Genomic DNA, 15,635 nt, shown 5'->3' with positions numbered 1-15,635 from the left:
GATCGCGTGACTTCAATAATTTTAATAACTTCATGAAAAATAGCGGTAGAGTTAATTTATCATTTACCAAATTATCAATAAATACTTGAGATGGACTTCGATACGTAGACTTCGATATAATAGACTGCTCACTTTCAAGGTTTTAGAATAAATTTACTTAAAATAAATTGAAAGAGTGTAGTTACTAGAAAATATAATTTTGTTTGCTTTTGATTCATTGTTTGCTTCATCTTCAACCTTGAATATTTAACAGTTTCAGCCTTGAATAATTTTTTAATAATGCGATATATGAAGGTATTATCTTTTAATGATAAAAATAGAAAGCTTTAAACGCTGTTAGTTTGAAAGAAGAGAAAGAAGGAAGTATTGTTTGAGTTGGAAATATAACATTAAAATACAAGATACATACATTAAGATACATCACCGATAACCATTGCTATAGCACCAACTTACGTTTAGAAATACATATGTATAATATGTATAATATAATTAATTATACAATATGTTACTTCTCGTATAATACTTCTCGTATAGTACTTCCGTTTTATTATGTTTATTTATGATACATAATCTCGCGTTTAAAAATACAATTCTATTATAATTATATATGATATTCATGGCTTACATGAGAACTACGAGAAAATGTGTGGAAAAAAGTGACTTGCCTTTAATGCCTAAACACAATTCTATGTTGGTCGACAAACAATTACTCATTGCGCACATGTTACTAGATATTATTCAAGTTTTATTTTTGGCGCGCATACAGGATAAAAAGACACTCAGGATTTCGAAGAATAATGAGAAGAATTCGTTATGCATTAGGTATGATTAATTAACGTTCCCGCTATAAATAAATGCGATAAATGCTTATTTTCCATTTCCATGTACAAGCGTACATCGTACATCGTACACCGTACCGAGGACAATTCTTTCTTAGTTGCCTCAGTTGACTCCTGCTAATTCCTCGCGATATTTTACTGGGTAGGCCAATTGGTTGCCCTTGTTCCACGTGTAGAGTTCCTGAAATGGAAAGTACACTTGGACGAGTGCATGCCGTAACAGAACGGTGAAAGGTATCGCCGGGCGAGCACGTACCTTGGTTTTATGATTGTAGCTAACAGCCGTGGTCTTGTAGTACGGATTTGTGAACGACAAGTGCATATTTAACGTAGTGTTATTGTACAAATTATAAGCGAACCTGGGGAATTGGGTCAAATTAAGTAATAATGATAAAACAATTAGCAAAAACGATGCAGTCATGCTGTGAAAGTACAATCGCTTATCATTCGCCACAGTTGTTTGTGGCCTTATTTTGAACGTCCATATGTATCGAGAAATAATATATATTTATAATAGATATTTTCTATGTAAAAATGCTTCTACATGTGTAAAGACAAATAACGTCTATAATGAATAATAGTAATAAATATCAGAGAACATACTGTAAAATATCCAGGAATTTAATTCTTAAACGATCTCCGAATATTACGGAGAGCGTTTAAGAATATTTTAGCATATTTATTGCATATTTATTGCTGATATTCCATGGCTTTAAACATAATCTTTTTCATATTACCGTATTTTCATAGTGTCTTCAGTGACACTATGTACAGCATAGAGCATGCCTCCCGCGATAAACATCTCCCCAAATATATGATGATTGATACTGATGTTCCATCCGTACTGCATGGTCATATCCACAGGGTCTATTTTCACAACTGCCGTATTATTGGATGATAATCCGTAAATAACCCATAAACCTAAATCATTATAATAATTGTAATATGATTATAATTATATATTTATTATAATGATAATGATAAACATTAAAATAATTATAACATTTTTAATTATAAAATAGATATTACAATTATTATTTTAATTGTAATACTTAATTTTTTAATCTGAAATGCTCTAATTAAATTTTGGCATTATTATTTAAAATAAGGATGAATTTTTTATATGTAATATTTGTAGGAGATGTTATATTTAATATTAGCTTACCGTTTTCATCTACATTGAAATCTACATAAGTAAAATTGTGTGTATATAGAAAGTTTTGAGTATTGACATTCAAGTCCGGAAGTTGTATTTCGCATTTGTTAAGATACTTGGTACTTGGTATTTGGTGGCATCCGTTATTCGAGGACGGAGAAAGATCGAATCGTAAAACCGTCGGTCGATTTTGAGGATTGTAAAAGAATGATTTGTTGTAAACTACATGTCCATTGCCCTAAAAAATATTGATCGTGAGCTCAATTCTCGTTTTCAAAGAATATCAAAATGTCATTATGTTCATTCCAGAGAAGAATATATTTTGTTTTATCATTAATTTGATGGAAATTTATAACTCTTCGAAAATTGCAAAACTGTAATTGCAGATTCCTCATTATTTATAATTTTTAAACTCCAGACCTGAAAGGAATAGGGCAACTTTATCTGATTAGGCGTCTCGTTCTTGAAATTCTCCTTCGATCTATACTCATAGATGTAGAACGTGTCATTATTGCGAGTGACCCAGAGTCTATCTGGCATATCGTGACGGTATGTGTCGTGCATCCAACTTCCGTAATAGTCGTCCATATTTCCTTTCAGCACTGGCTTTCCCACGGCTTCTATCAAACCTTCTGTGAATTTACCAACGTCGTTTATATTAACTTTCGAGTCTCCAAGTTAGCGAACCGACTTGGAAAAGTTTCGTTTTTTTTATCGTTTTTAACGACGAGCACTTGTCGTTTGAAAAGTGTCGTAAGTTCGCTAATTACGATATTTCCGCAGCGTCATGCTGCACTTTTCATTCATTAACATAGTTTTTCTCTACTGTACTTGATTCATCATGCTTATAAATTAGTGAACTAAAATAATGAATAAATGAATTAAAATATGAATAAGAGAAAATTCGTTGCTGAGTTAAAATTAAACGAAATATATTGAGCAAGTATTTTAATTAAATATCATTTTTCGCCAGTTTTTGATCTTCAGTTTTAAAACGAAGATTGAAATGATTAGAAAATGACGAAAAGTGACTTTTAATAATTTTCTTTCATAGAAAATATTCCACATTGCTATATTATTTTTACTTCATTTTGTCGCATTTTTATTGATAAAAAATTCAAAAAGATAAAAGATTTACGTTCATTTTGTATATTTCGAATCGTGTATGGAAAATATGTGCGTTTATGTTGTATATATATTTTTCTATATCTTTTGCATCATGTTCTTTTGAAAGTAATAAATTTATTTCAAGAAACTATCAGAATATATTAATTAGAAATCATTAAACATACCAGTTACTGATGGTGGCGGATGCGTTGCGTTGATATCTTTAGATATTAACGGTTGCACGTACACATTTGTTATATCCGTGTATGGACACTTTGGACACATTACGCACGTTTCTTGCGTCTTGCATAATTCTTGTTCTTGGTCGACACTCGGAGGCATGGGTTGGCCATACGTAATATGAATCTCCTTTCCTAACTTCATTCTCTCTATATCCTTTAAGTCATCTAATATTATTTGTTATCATTAATTAATTAACAAATTCAGTAATGGTATTATTTCTTAGAAATAGGCATTTTAGGTGATTTAAAAAGTCTCTTATTCTTTATTCTCCAGGACGAGCCCCCTTTGTATTAAGATAAAAGTTATTTATTTTTTATTTGTGTGAGCGATAAATTGCGCGAGTTTTTTTAAATTTATTTAAAAGTATGAATTTTGTCTGAAAGCGTTAACTTATAGTATAATACAAAATAAAATCGCTTATTTAATTTAATATTAGATGAAACTGGAGAATAATGTGAATAATGTTTTTGTATCTTTTGTACTATAATTAATTAATTAATTAATTATAGATACTGACTTCTCTATAATGTCTCTTTGTAATCTATTAGCAAATAACGAGGTAACACGAACCATCTACAATAAAGGATCCCTTGGTGACGTTCAGATCGTTTCTCGCCACACAATAATAAATCCCATGCTCTGCCGCAGTCACTCTCGTAATCCTCAGCTTCATCTTCAACTTTTTAAGACAATTTCATGTATTGCGAAACTGTTATTAGTAACGTATCAGCAAAACGTAATTCTCTAAATTATTGGAGCTTTGTATCATAATAGTTATCAAGCAGTTTTTGTTTTGATCCAAAACTTCAAGAAGAGCTTAAAAAGTAATGTAACGAGCGTACAAATTTGCAGAAATCCATATGTAAGAATGGATTTTGAAACTACCTTGTAATTATCGCGTTTGTCGTAAACTTCTGTTCTATGTCTATCCGTTATTTTTATACGGCGACCGTCGCCCAGTATACGTTCCCAGTATACTATTGCTTCAGGAAAGGCCTCTACCTCACATTCTAATGTCGCTGGACTTTGATTTCGTACGAGAACTATATTGTTGCGTATACGAATAAACGGCGAAACTGGAACGCAATCGATTTTCAGTTTTATTTGCACATGTCGTTTTCGAAAGTAACAATCAATTTTGATTAATATTACTTTCGCATTTTAATATTATATTCGACATAATATTTAATATTATGTCGAAACTTGGAAAAGATTTATGATGTATTAAAGGCTACAAGAAACTTATGAAATATTTTTAAAAATATATTAAATGTGTCATGGCTTATATTCGTACTAAAAAATATTACGATTAATGCGATATAGAAAACATGTTACATTGGTTTCTAAAGCATGATAAGTGGAGTAAAAATAACTGAAATAAAGATATTATCGTAAATATATCCAAAATTTAAAACAATTTATAAATGAAAAATGAAATTACATCTTTACGTATAATCATGAATCATGTTTTTAAATAAAATTGAAACATGCTTACATCTTACTTGAAGATTGAATTTTTTAGATTTTGCCGGCAATATCCCGTTATCAGCGTTGCACGCGTACACGCCCATATGTTCCCGGTTCACTACACTGATATTGAGCGTACTGCCGTTAACCGAATTCACTGAAATCGTGATATTTATATAAATAGAGCTCGTTAATCCTATCCCGTGGCTATTTATACTACTGTGAATTAGGAGATCCGATTAATACCTCGCCAGGTACCCATGGGTATCATGGAACCGTCTATTTTGGTCCATTGTATAATAGGTTGTGGCTTTCCACTCGCGATACATCTGAGCCGTATGTTACTGCCTTCTTGCACGGAAATCACGTTGCTTGTGTTTAACGGCGGTGTAAATTCTGCAATGCCCAATTTACAATGTAAAGTTTTTTTCTTTTTATGAGTAACGCGAATGTGTGCATGGAGGATACGTAGCGTTGCACGATATTATTGCGTTAATATTAAAGAAAGAATAAAACGGTTCTGTAATTTTAGCAGTGAAACTCGGTTACTCGCATAAAAAAAAGATATTGTTTCTCATCGATCGTGCTTACCTACAATGGATGGCGGTATTAATATATCAGTGAGACTGTGATCATTGATATTCACCTTCCATGCCTGTATACCTGGTTCGCCATCCTTACCCGACGCTCCCGGCCGGCCGGGTGGACCTACCTCTCCTAAAGTATAAAACATTCATTTGTAAAACAAAAGCTACAGCCATCGGAATATCGTTACTTACCGCGAAGACCTGGTGGTCCTTGAGGCCCCATTTGTCCGGGTCTTCCTAAATAAATACTCAAGGTGGTAAAATTACAAAATTTATTGCTGCTCGCACTTTTCTACTCACGTCGAAATCAAATACTTTTTAATATTATAAGCGATGTATTAGAAAATTTGTGTACAGATCTTGAAAAATTGAATAGAGAAACGAAATATTAACTTCGAGAAATTGGAAGAATACAATTAAATGTGACAAATTATGGGATTAAATCTCTCTCTTATTACGTAGTAATACATAGTATAAAAGTGTGACAAATGTAAAATGAGAATATTGTGACAAATGTAAAACGAGATTATTGTGATAAATGTAAAACGAGATATTTGATTTGAAAACGAACAGTTATTGCAAGAGAAGCGTTTCATCGAATTTTTATTTTCGGCATTCGTATTTTCCTTTATGATAAATTTTTGATTGCAGCATGCATTTTTTAAATGTTACATGTAAGCTTACCGTCTGTTCCATTTCTTCCAGACAATCCCGGCGATCCATTGATGCCCGCTTTACCGTTAGCCCCGGGTAAACCGTCGAAACCATTTCTGCCCGGAATGCCGTCCAAACCGGGCTCACCCGGTATACCATCCCTTCCGTCGAAACCTGGTGGTCCAATGTCACCTTTGGGTCCTCTGACACCAGGATGACCAGGTGGTCCAGATGGACCCGTCGGTCCCATAACGCCCTGAATACCCGGTAGTCCTGGTTCACCACGTGGGCCCGGATTTCCCGGCGTGCCAGGAAGACCTGGCGGGCAGTATTTCGCAGACGAACGACAAAAGTTCTCGATTGCATCGAACTGAAGCAGACAGAGCAGGTATGGATATTATGTGTGATGCCGTTTTATAATTATATTAAAATTTTGTACTTGTTACTTATTTTATAGCACGATTTATCCTACTGTGTATTAAAATTTTCTGTTTTTTAATTGTTTCTCTATTATATTGTAGTCTATTAATATACTCTTGTAAATGAAATTAGCAGTTTTTGTTTTTATCGTTTATAATATGAAATTTGCAATATAATTTTCTAAAATTAGTAATTTCTAAATGTTCAAATTAAAAATTTTTGCTTACTTTTTCTGATATTATCTTTACAGATATTTTTTTACTAAGCAAGATTTTAAATTGTATCTTGTTTAATTTGTTCCAATTCAAGTTCTGTTTTTTTATATTAAAATAATAACAGAAATAATACAAATATATCCATGTAGTTACACGATCTATTTTCAGTTTACTAACGCAAATATATCTAAAGCATTGTCAAAATATTCTGCACGTGTGATATTTTATATAGATGATGGAGTTCGTCGAGGAGAAACACGCATCGCGACAAAACTCAAAGTTTCGCGACAAGTTTGAAGAGAATGTTTGGATGTGGCTTCATCGCGGACAGGTAAGCACTAGTTCTAACAGTCACAGAGAACTAACTTGTATCCGCGTGTCGGCATTCAACCAGACCCAATCCTGACCGGCCGCCGTTGGCGAAGACGCGGAGCCAGATACCATAATGGGGGAGGCGGTTATCTTCTTCGTCCCCTGTATCTCTTTATCCTCTCGGATCTGCAATCGAGCGGTGCGGACAATTTCGCGATATTAAGAGAGATGTAAGATACTCTAAGGAAATTAAATCAGAAAATTAGATCTTGGCTTTTAGAAAATCCTCGATAATTAAAAAGAGTAAGGAAACAGCTTTTACTGTAAAATTCAAATAATTGATCAAATATCATTTTTGCTCTGTATATACATAGCTTTGTTATTTAACATAATTTCACAATTTTGACAAGATTTAAGATGTAATCTTCTTCTCTCTTAATACGAGCATTACGATACAATGAAATTCCAAAATTCTAAAGTCACGTTTCGAAAGTTAGAATTCCAATTTTTAATTTGTTTACTCTTTTACGAGCAATTTCTTTCAGTTACTATACATTAAATGTTTACGTACTCTACTGGATAGGTCAGAAACAGCATTGTCTCCGGCGGTCGGCACTGAGCTGCTACGTTTTCGTCGCGGAATCGCCACGGTGTCCGGTGGGTATTGACTTTTTACGACGCGAAGATCGCTTTCCACGTTCGTGACGTATTTATACAGATAGACAGACGTAAAAAACTGTATGATAAATTGCAGCAAAATAAGAACGAGCAACACGCGCGGTTGCAGCATCCAACGTTGTATCAGTAACGCACTTTTGCTGCTCATGTCGATCTATATTGTTTAAATATCCTTGCAAAAGTCACATCTACAGCCGTGCTACAAAATGCGACAATTTATAGAAAATAGATAAATTAAAAAACTATATTGATCAAATATCAAGTTATACAGGGTGTTTCCTCTAACTGTAGCACTTAGAATATCTCTGCTTCCTTTGATGATATGAAAAAAGTCAAAGGACGAAAATTGTTCGATTCAAAGAGACTAGTACTCCGGTAAGAAAATTATTTTTTTTAATGTGACCTTTCACAAGATATCAAGGTCATGAACATTTTTTTAAATGAGATGGTATATTTTTCTTAACGAAATGATGTAGCTTGTAAAAAAACAAATTCAACCATACAGAATATGTTGACCTTCAAATGACTTTGAACCACAAAAATCACGTTTAGGAAAAGAAACTCTATTTATTGTATGTATAACTACAAAGATATACCTTTTTTACAGATGTTCGAAATGATCACCGTTTACTTCCATACACTTTCGAATTCGATGAATAAACGATTGTTTTACGTTTTTGAGAGATTCCGGAGTAATTGCGGTGCACGCACGCTGAATTCTTTCTCGCATATCTTCAGGTGTCGTCGGAATATAGCGATAAACTTCATTTTTTAGGTGTCCCCAAAGAAAAAAATCAAGAGGCGTAAGATCTGGTGATCGAGCCGGCCAAGAAATTCTTCCACCACGTCCAATCCAGCGATCAGGAAATGATTCGTTGAGTATGTTCCGTGCAAATGAAGTTTATCGCGATATTCCGACAACACCTGAAGATATGAGAGAAAGAATTCAGCGAGAACTAGTCTCTTTGAATCGAACAATTTTCGTCCTTTGACTTTTTTCATATCATCAAAGGAAGCAGAGATATTCTAAGTGCTACAGTTAGAGGAAACACCCTGTATAATTAGGAAGACCGGATGAGAGATAGATTGTCTGGTCACCTGTTTGCTTTTTAGATTTTTAGTCTAACTCAGACACATATATAAAAGATAACACTCCGACGCGTATATTAACGCAAAGACACAGCGCGCGGCAGAACGCAGCTATTTCAATTGAATATATCTGCCGCACCACGAGAGAGAAGATCGGGGGAGAGAAGTACATAGATCTGTCTCGTCTGATTGGTTCAATCGTCAAGTGGCATTGACTCTATATTAAACTTCTGCGATATCCGCGCGTTTTCATTTCCTCCGCGCCTTTTCGAGGGCCGCGCGTTCGTAACGCGTCAAATCCGGGTTACGAGGCTGATACTTTTTTTTTTCAAAAATGCCAACTACACTTCCGGAAAAACACTCATCGGTCCGGAAAAACTCGGGGTCCGGCGCGATATATCTGGCGGCGTGCGCTAATGCGGTGCACGCGTAATGCGATTCTTTCCGGGGTAGAATCGCGAGCGCGTTAACGAAAACGCAATTTACGCGGCGTCTCGTGGCGTGCCTGCCCTAATGTAAACTAATATAAACTGTGAGCCGGTGCCGTCGTCGGCTCGGCTCCGATGAGACGCATGCGTGAGCATTTCTCTGTGTATCGCGGCACTGCCAATTGTCATACATTGCACGTGTGAGACGTGCTCGGCGTCGTCCGTGTGCTCTCGCGCACGCTTGTGAATGCACGATCCATCGTTTTGTTCCGCGCCACAGTATTATCCACGGTATACGGGCGGTAGACGAGCGCGTGTCAATGGAACGCGTTCCGGTCTCAATTAAAAAAAAAAATCAATCCCAGGTTGTAACGCTCGGCTTCGCCGCAACACCTTCGTTACGACTCGCCCGACTGGCGGCAGTGAACTGCCGTGCGATTAAATAAATGAAGCCGGAGCTTCGCAACCCGTTGGAAACGTATGGATTTCCAATGAATTGTGCAGCCGCCGTCAGACATATTTCTATAATTATCGCTCGGCTAGAAGCTTGAGGAAGAGAGAAAAGACGGACACGTCGATTAACCTGTGGAAAAAAAGTATTTAATGCAGATATAAGTTATCTTTGTTCAAAGACATTGCATCCTTATCATCATAGCTGCATAGTATCACAGTACAGACAGGGCTCTTCCGCCCTGACCTATTAAGGTACATCGAATCCGATTTCTTTCCCTCTTTTTTAATATACATATAATACACGTATTCACAGAGAACACATAGAGCTCTTTAAGCTGGAGCCGATTAATCGTTATCACTTTATTGAGCACATTAATCTACTTGGTCATTGGAAGAACACTGACCAGCCTCCTCAGGTAGACGGATCTCTATATTATGCTCGAGCTTCTTATCCACGCTTATGTCCACGCTTTGTCTTGAGGCCTGCAGAGAGAGCACATTCCGCGTAATAAATTCCGCGTCAATTACGCGTCTCGAAAATCGTCTTAAGGAATCGCGCTTTACCAAGTCCAGCGATGCGAGGAAGTATCTGGCCACTTCGCAAGCGCGTTCAGTCTTGACAACGGCGTCGAAGTTCAGTTTTCGTTGTCCCGTCGTCTTGAGCGTCTCCATGATCCGCGACGCGTAATCGCGAATGCAAAACGCCGACCTTCGTTCAGCCTCGCGCAGTTTCGGCTGCATTAGCTCGTGCCACCGGTCAACGTTTTCCTGCGAATGACGCAATTCGTTCGTTTATTAGCACTTTGCGATCGGCAGTTACGCATTATTTTTTATCGAGCGTCAATGGGTACCGGCAAGAAACTCGACGAGTTCGATCGGAACCAGGTGTCGCAGAAATTTTCGTCGGGCGGAGGCGACACGCCGACAGGCTCCGGGCTGTAAAACTCGGAGGCCGCGTCGTCATTTGAGGTCGTCGTTACATCATCGTTCGCGTTCGCGTCGGATTCGGTGTTAACGCGCAATCGGAATCCCAAGCAGTCCAACGTTACGTTCGTCACATCGTCGTACTGCAGGGGATCGTGTTCCCGTATGTATTTTAAACAGGTACGCAAATTTTGCTTGAACATATTTGGTCCATCTGAAAGAGCAATCGTTTAATATCGATAGATCGGACGATAATTTTCCGAGACGCGCAATAGACATTTACCTGCATGCGAGGGATTCGGTTCCTCGAAGGTATGCGCGAGGATTCTTCTCTTCACGTTCCGCTTCTGCGGCACCAACAATTTTCGCTTCAACTAAAAATAAACAATAATTTAATAATGTTCCTAAGCTAATTACTAGCGTGAAGGTTTTAAGCGATAATTTTTAAGTAAAAGATTGTCAAGAAATTCTAATTAAACATCTTAATTAATAATAAAGTTTACAAATATATTACGTACCGATTTCGACGTAGATTTGACAGTAGAACGCGCTCGAGTTTTACTTCCCCTATTACGATTCGGAGTACTTTCTATAGCATCAATGTGCAATTTTGCGTTCGACTGCTCCTCATTTGCATCGTTTTGTAAATTTGTCGAATCATCCGTTGATGAGGTTCTAAAATAGCGTCGCTTTGTAGTACGCGTAATTATCTAATTACAACATTCGCGTGTTAGAGTGTTTTATTTGTATTAACACACTCGCCACCACGCTATCACATACCGATCAACTTGATTGACTAGCGTACGACATATATATATGATAGCGTTTCTTTCGTATTTCATTTCCATAATGATAAAGACAAAAATATCTATCTTGTCAAAATAAAATGTCAAAAATAAAAAAGGATTGAGTAAATGTGCGGTTGGATGATTTCCTAACTACACAGCGGCAACGAACGTGTCAAATAGAAACAATATTGTTAATGTCAAAAATATCAAATATTATTAATATTAAATAATAATATTATTAATATCAAATAATATTTAAAAATGCAAAATGTATCAAGAATACCTTTCTTTTGAATGTATCGACTCGGGTGGGCTATCTAGCAGACTGCAAACATCTAAATTCTTCTTGATATTGTTGTTCATACATATAGTGTCGGAAGTTTTATTATTCGGCAAAATGGCGTTGTCGATGGTCGTTGCTATTGGCGAGTTTGTAGTGCTAGGTGTAATTAGGCAGGTTTCACTCAAAGAGAGATTCACATTGTGGCAAGTATCACTCAAAGTGTCCATCGTCTCCATAGGTGTGTTGTCATTGGTGTTCCTAGATAAACAGAGATCTTGTTGACTCAAGTCGAACGACGAGACCAGTTCAGAATTATCTTCCGCCGGATCATCGTTATTTTCATCGTCGTCGTCATTATTCTCGTCATCGTGTACGGTGGAATCTGCTACTAAAGTATTGAACGAAGATTCCAGAGACTCGGAAACGCGCGAGCGACTCGAGCTCAGCGGGGATTTTTCTCGAGCCGAGTCATCGCGACAATAGAAATCTGAAACGTAGATAAATCTGTGAGATGTTCAGCTGAGTCCGTTTTCGTACCCGGGAGCTTACCTTGAGACGCAAATTCGTTAACCAGCACCACCCTGTCCGTACTTGTATTTTGATTGCATCTGTAAACATTGTTCACCCGAAATTATTTTATAAAAGTCCATTCAATAAATATTCTCGGGTGTATTACGGCGCAAATTATCATCCGGAAAGCGCGAGGATAATTTACTACTCACTGAAAATCGTATTTCTTTCCAATAGCTTCTCCATTTACATCGCAAATGTCAGTAGAGATATGTTGCGCGATACCTTTCTCCAACTGAGTGAACCGACGGCTCTTTGATTTAACAGCATCGTGCATCGCAGGATTTCTTTTGATATCGATATTCTTATCTAGGTCACCGTCAAAGATGATGGTTTTGTATTCTTGGAAGCGCACATCCGACCTCCTATCCTTCTTCTTGGTGGTATTCTTCGTCACTTCTTCGTGCCTGGGAAAATATAATGTGATGCAAATTATTTATAATTGCTAATTATATCTGTAAGAGATAGCACTGAAGTACGTACTCGTAAGTCGAGAATATATCTCTAAAATATTCAATTTTATGCCAGAGGGAGTCGACTCTATGCACGTACACGGCTGTAGAGCTTTGCAGGACGAGTCCGGCTTCGCCGAAACTCTTGTTCGACGTTGTATTAAACAAGGAACAATATCTCTCCAAGGTCTGTAACAGTATCACATGTTGCTTTACACGTCATTACTTTGGCGCTACGTATTGTCGTACCATTGAAAAAGATTTACGCACTTGTGAGAAGGGGAAGTTCCATTCAGCTAATTCTTTCACTGATTTTGTAAGTTGTAGACCAATATCTTGTACGGTAACCATCTTTGATGCTTCATAAGCGTCACAATAACGTGCATAGGTGACATAAATTTGTCAAACCTTATCAAAGACGTGCCATTAATAACTCTTCCCTGACACTGATAACAAAAACATTTCAAGTAATTGAAAAATCTTGGGGAGAATCTCTTTTCGTCGAGTAATGTAAGGTGAGAATAATTTTAGGAAACTAACAGGAAAAGGCAGGTGGAGAACGTTAGAACGATAGTGTTGTGTCTCATTGTTGGCAAGATGTTGAAATATACCATTCAATATCGCAATGTACGTTAATCACAAAAAGGAAACCAAGAATAAAGTAATATTTAATATTTTATTTAGCGGGACCAGTTGCGTCCTTTCTATTTGTTTAACTTTGCGTGCATTCGCTAAGCATCACATCAAAAACAATCACTTAACCTAACATCAGCTATTATTCTTCTTCGGACATGAGCTATGGATATGTAGTATGTAGCACCATATCGCATTCCGCTCCGTGAGCCTAGATGGCAGTTTAGGTTACATGGGAACTGTGCAATATGGTGGAAAACGCGTCATGTATAACGGGCTTTAGTTTGAATTCAGTGAATGCAGTTGCTGCAGAACAGACCCATGTTTAGCTTCGAATTTCTTTTGCACATTATATTTGTGTAATGAAGCTAAATATTTTAGGAGCATCAAATTTTCGAATTACGAGTGAGTATTTCAACGATATCTTAAAATTGTAATTATGAAACTAAAACTTAAGCGAAACATATTTTTTTCGGAGTGTGATATGAGTTTGCAAAAGTCTGAAATGGAAAGAAACACCAAGGCGAGAGATTAAATTAAATAAAGATGAATGTAACGACAAGAGAATTTCTAATAATATGTTGATTTATATTTATTTTTATTTCTAATACTTCGATTTATTTAATAAGATTAATTTTAAGATTCTCTCTTAACGCAGAGAATTCAAACTCGGCAGCAACAGAATGACAAACAGAAGCTTCGATTCGAATTGAATATGTCACAGGTAAAAAAAGAATTTGCTATAACCTTTGACTATATACCTATGGACTGCTAATGGGCAGCCATTGTGCGATCCAAGATCTCAGCGCCATCAGGTACCAACGGCCAAACCAAGAACTAATAACCATATATTTCGTGAACATTGTTTTAAGAATATAATATTCACATTCTCTTATACTACAATATAAAACAAAATATTCATGGTCATTGTATTAATATGATTTTTAAAATGCTTTTTGAACAGTAAAATTGTTGCACTTTTCATGTTAAATTGCAAAATAACTTCAAATTCTTTTCTTACTTACAATAAAGCATTAGGTACATGAGAATGTAGTACAATAAAGTATACTTGAAAGGAAAAAATTAAGAAAATAAAAACGTAATCTTAAGAGACTAGAAATCAGTTTTATTATACACTAGCATCCCCCGTCACGCGGGCTTCACCCGCGATATTATGTGTAGAATTAAATAAAAACACATTTTACCCCTTCTCACCCGTTAGGGGTGGAATTTCGGAAAACCCACCCTTAGTGAGCACCTACGTACTAGTAGGAATATACCCTTAAAATTTCAAGTCGATAGATGCAGTGGTTCGGGCTGCACGTTGATGAGTCAGTGAGTGGTAGTGGCTTATATATATATACAGGGTGTTTCCTAAGTAAGTAGACAAACTTAAAGAGGATATTCCTTGGCTTATTTTAAGAAGAAAAGGTCATATAAACATATGTCCTAAACTGCTTTGTTTTCCAAAAAAGTACATCATTGTTTTCGTTCACTTTTCGGATAGTGTGCTTTTGCAGTACGAGTCAACAGCGGTGGGGATGGAGTGGGGATGGTCAATTTTTGAACAGGAAGTTTGCCAATCGATGGATCGGTCGAGGTACTCAAAGACCAAACCATTTATGGCCTGCAAGATCCCCAGACTTAAATCCAGTAGATTTTTTTCTATGGGGACAGCTTAAATCTTTAATTTACGCTACACCTATTCAAAATGAAGATCTCAGAAATCGCATAATAGATGGATGTGAAAGAATACGTAACACTCCAGGTATTTTTGAGCGTGTACGTCAATCAATGAAAAGGAGAGTTGAGGCGTGTATCATGGCTGCAGGTGGACATTTTCAGCAGTTACTGTGATGTTATTATTTTTCTTTTTAGTTACTATTTTCTTTTTCGTTATAATTTTTCTCTTTGGTTACTATTGTTTTTCATTTGTTTCATTTGCAATAATACAAACTGTTCTATAATAAACGAAAAGTGAACGAAAACAGTGATGTACTTTTTTTTGGAAAACAAAGCAGTTTAGGACATATGTTTATATGACCTTTTCTTCTTAAAATAAGCCAAGGAATATCCTCCTTAAGTTTATCTACTTACTTAGGAAACACCCTGTATAGATTACACTTACTGCCCTTTGAACAAAATTAGTTTTGTAAAATCTTTACGGACATATTTTACATGTAAGTTACGTGTCAATTCTTTGCCAAACCAATATAACTTTATTATTAAATAAAACTCTATTATTGTTTTTATCATTTTATGTTTGTGATTTTCTAATAAATCATTATCTAATACGTGCGCGTCAAAATTGGTAAAAAGATTTTGGACATTTATATT

General features: G+C 36.1%; 1 protein-coding gene and 1 long non-coding RNA gene across 2 annotated transcripts; one reads left to right on the top strand and one right to left on the bottom strand.

The window, feature by feature from the left end:
- Window positions 1-505: 505 nt before the first annotated feature.
- On the bottom strand, window positions 506-13,442 carry LOC105277676. The gene is made up of 23 exons (XM_026971300.1): window positions 13,206-13,442; window positions 12,936-13,111; window positions 12,697-12,854; window positions 12,366-12,620; window positions 12,193-12,251; window positions 11,644-12,130; window positions 11,091-11,247; window positions 10,856-10,946; window positions 10,500-10,786; window positions 10,369-10,416; window positions 6,084-6,423; window positions 5,592-5,636; window positions 5,404-5,529; window positions 5,059-5,208; window positions 4,841-4,969; window positions 4,231-4,421; window positions 3,916-4,024; window positions 3,288-3,509; window positions 2,416-2,627; window positions 2,005-2,233; window positions 1,577-1,760; window positions 1,096-1,198; window positions 506-1,020 (listed from the first exon to the last, which is right to left on the bottom strand). Exons 2-23 carry the CDS (start codon window positions 13,014-13,016, stop codon window positions 943-945), a joined length of 3,741 nt encoding a protein of 1,246 aa, XP_026827101.1. The 5' UTR covers window positions 13,017-13,111; window positions 13,206-13,442; the 3' UTR covers window positions 506-942.
- A 171-nt stretch (window positions 13,443-13,613) lies between these two features.
- LOC105277677 lies at window positions 13,614-14,418 on the top strand. The gene is made up of 2 exons (XR_893661.3): window positions 13,614-13,703; window positions 13,957-14,418. It is a non-coding gene; the product is annotated as an uncharacterized LOC105277677 (long non-coding RNA).
- Window positions 14,419-15,635: the final 1,217 nt, after the last annotated feature.

This window comes from Ooceraea biroi, chromosome 7 (assembly GCF_003672135.1).
Source record: "Ooceraea biroi isolate clonal line C1 chromosome 7, Obir_v5.4, whole genome shotgun sequence".
NCBI lineage: Eukaryota > Metazoa > Arthropoda > Insecta > Hymenoptera > Formicidae > Ooceraea > Ooceraea biroi.
This window is presented reverse-complemented; position numbering and strand designations above follow the sequence as displayed.

Bases quoted from the DNA above. Each gene is read 5' to 3' on its own strand.
- LOC105277676 (XM_026971300.1), bottom strand. From the start codon at position 13,016: ATGGTTACCGTACAAGATATTGGTCTACAACTTACAAAATCAGTGAAA. The intron at 6,424-10,368 runs GCTGAACGAAGG...TGTCTGCTTCAG, and splicing joins TGCAGCCGAAACTGCGCGAG to TTCGATGCAATCGAGAACTT. The intron at 5,530-5,591 runs GTAAGTAACGAT...TTTATACTTTAG, and splicing joins AGGACCACCAGGTCTTCGCG to GAGAGGTAGGTCCACCCGGC.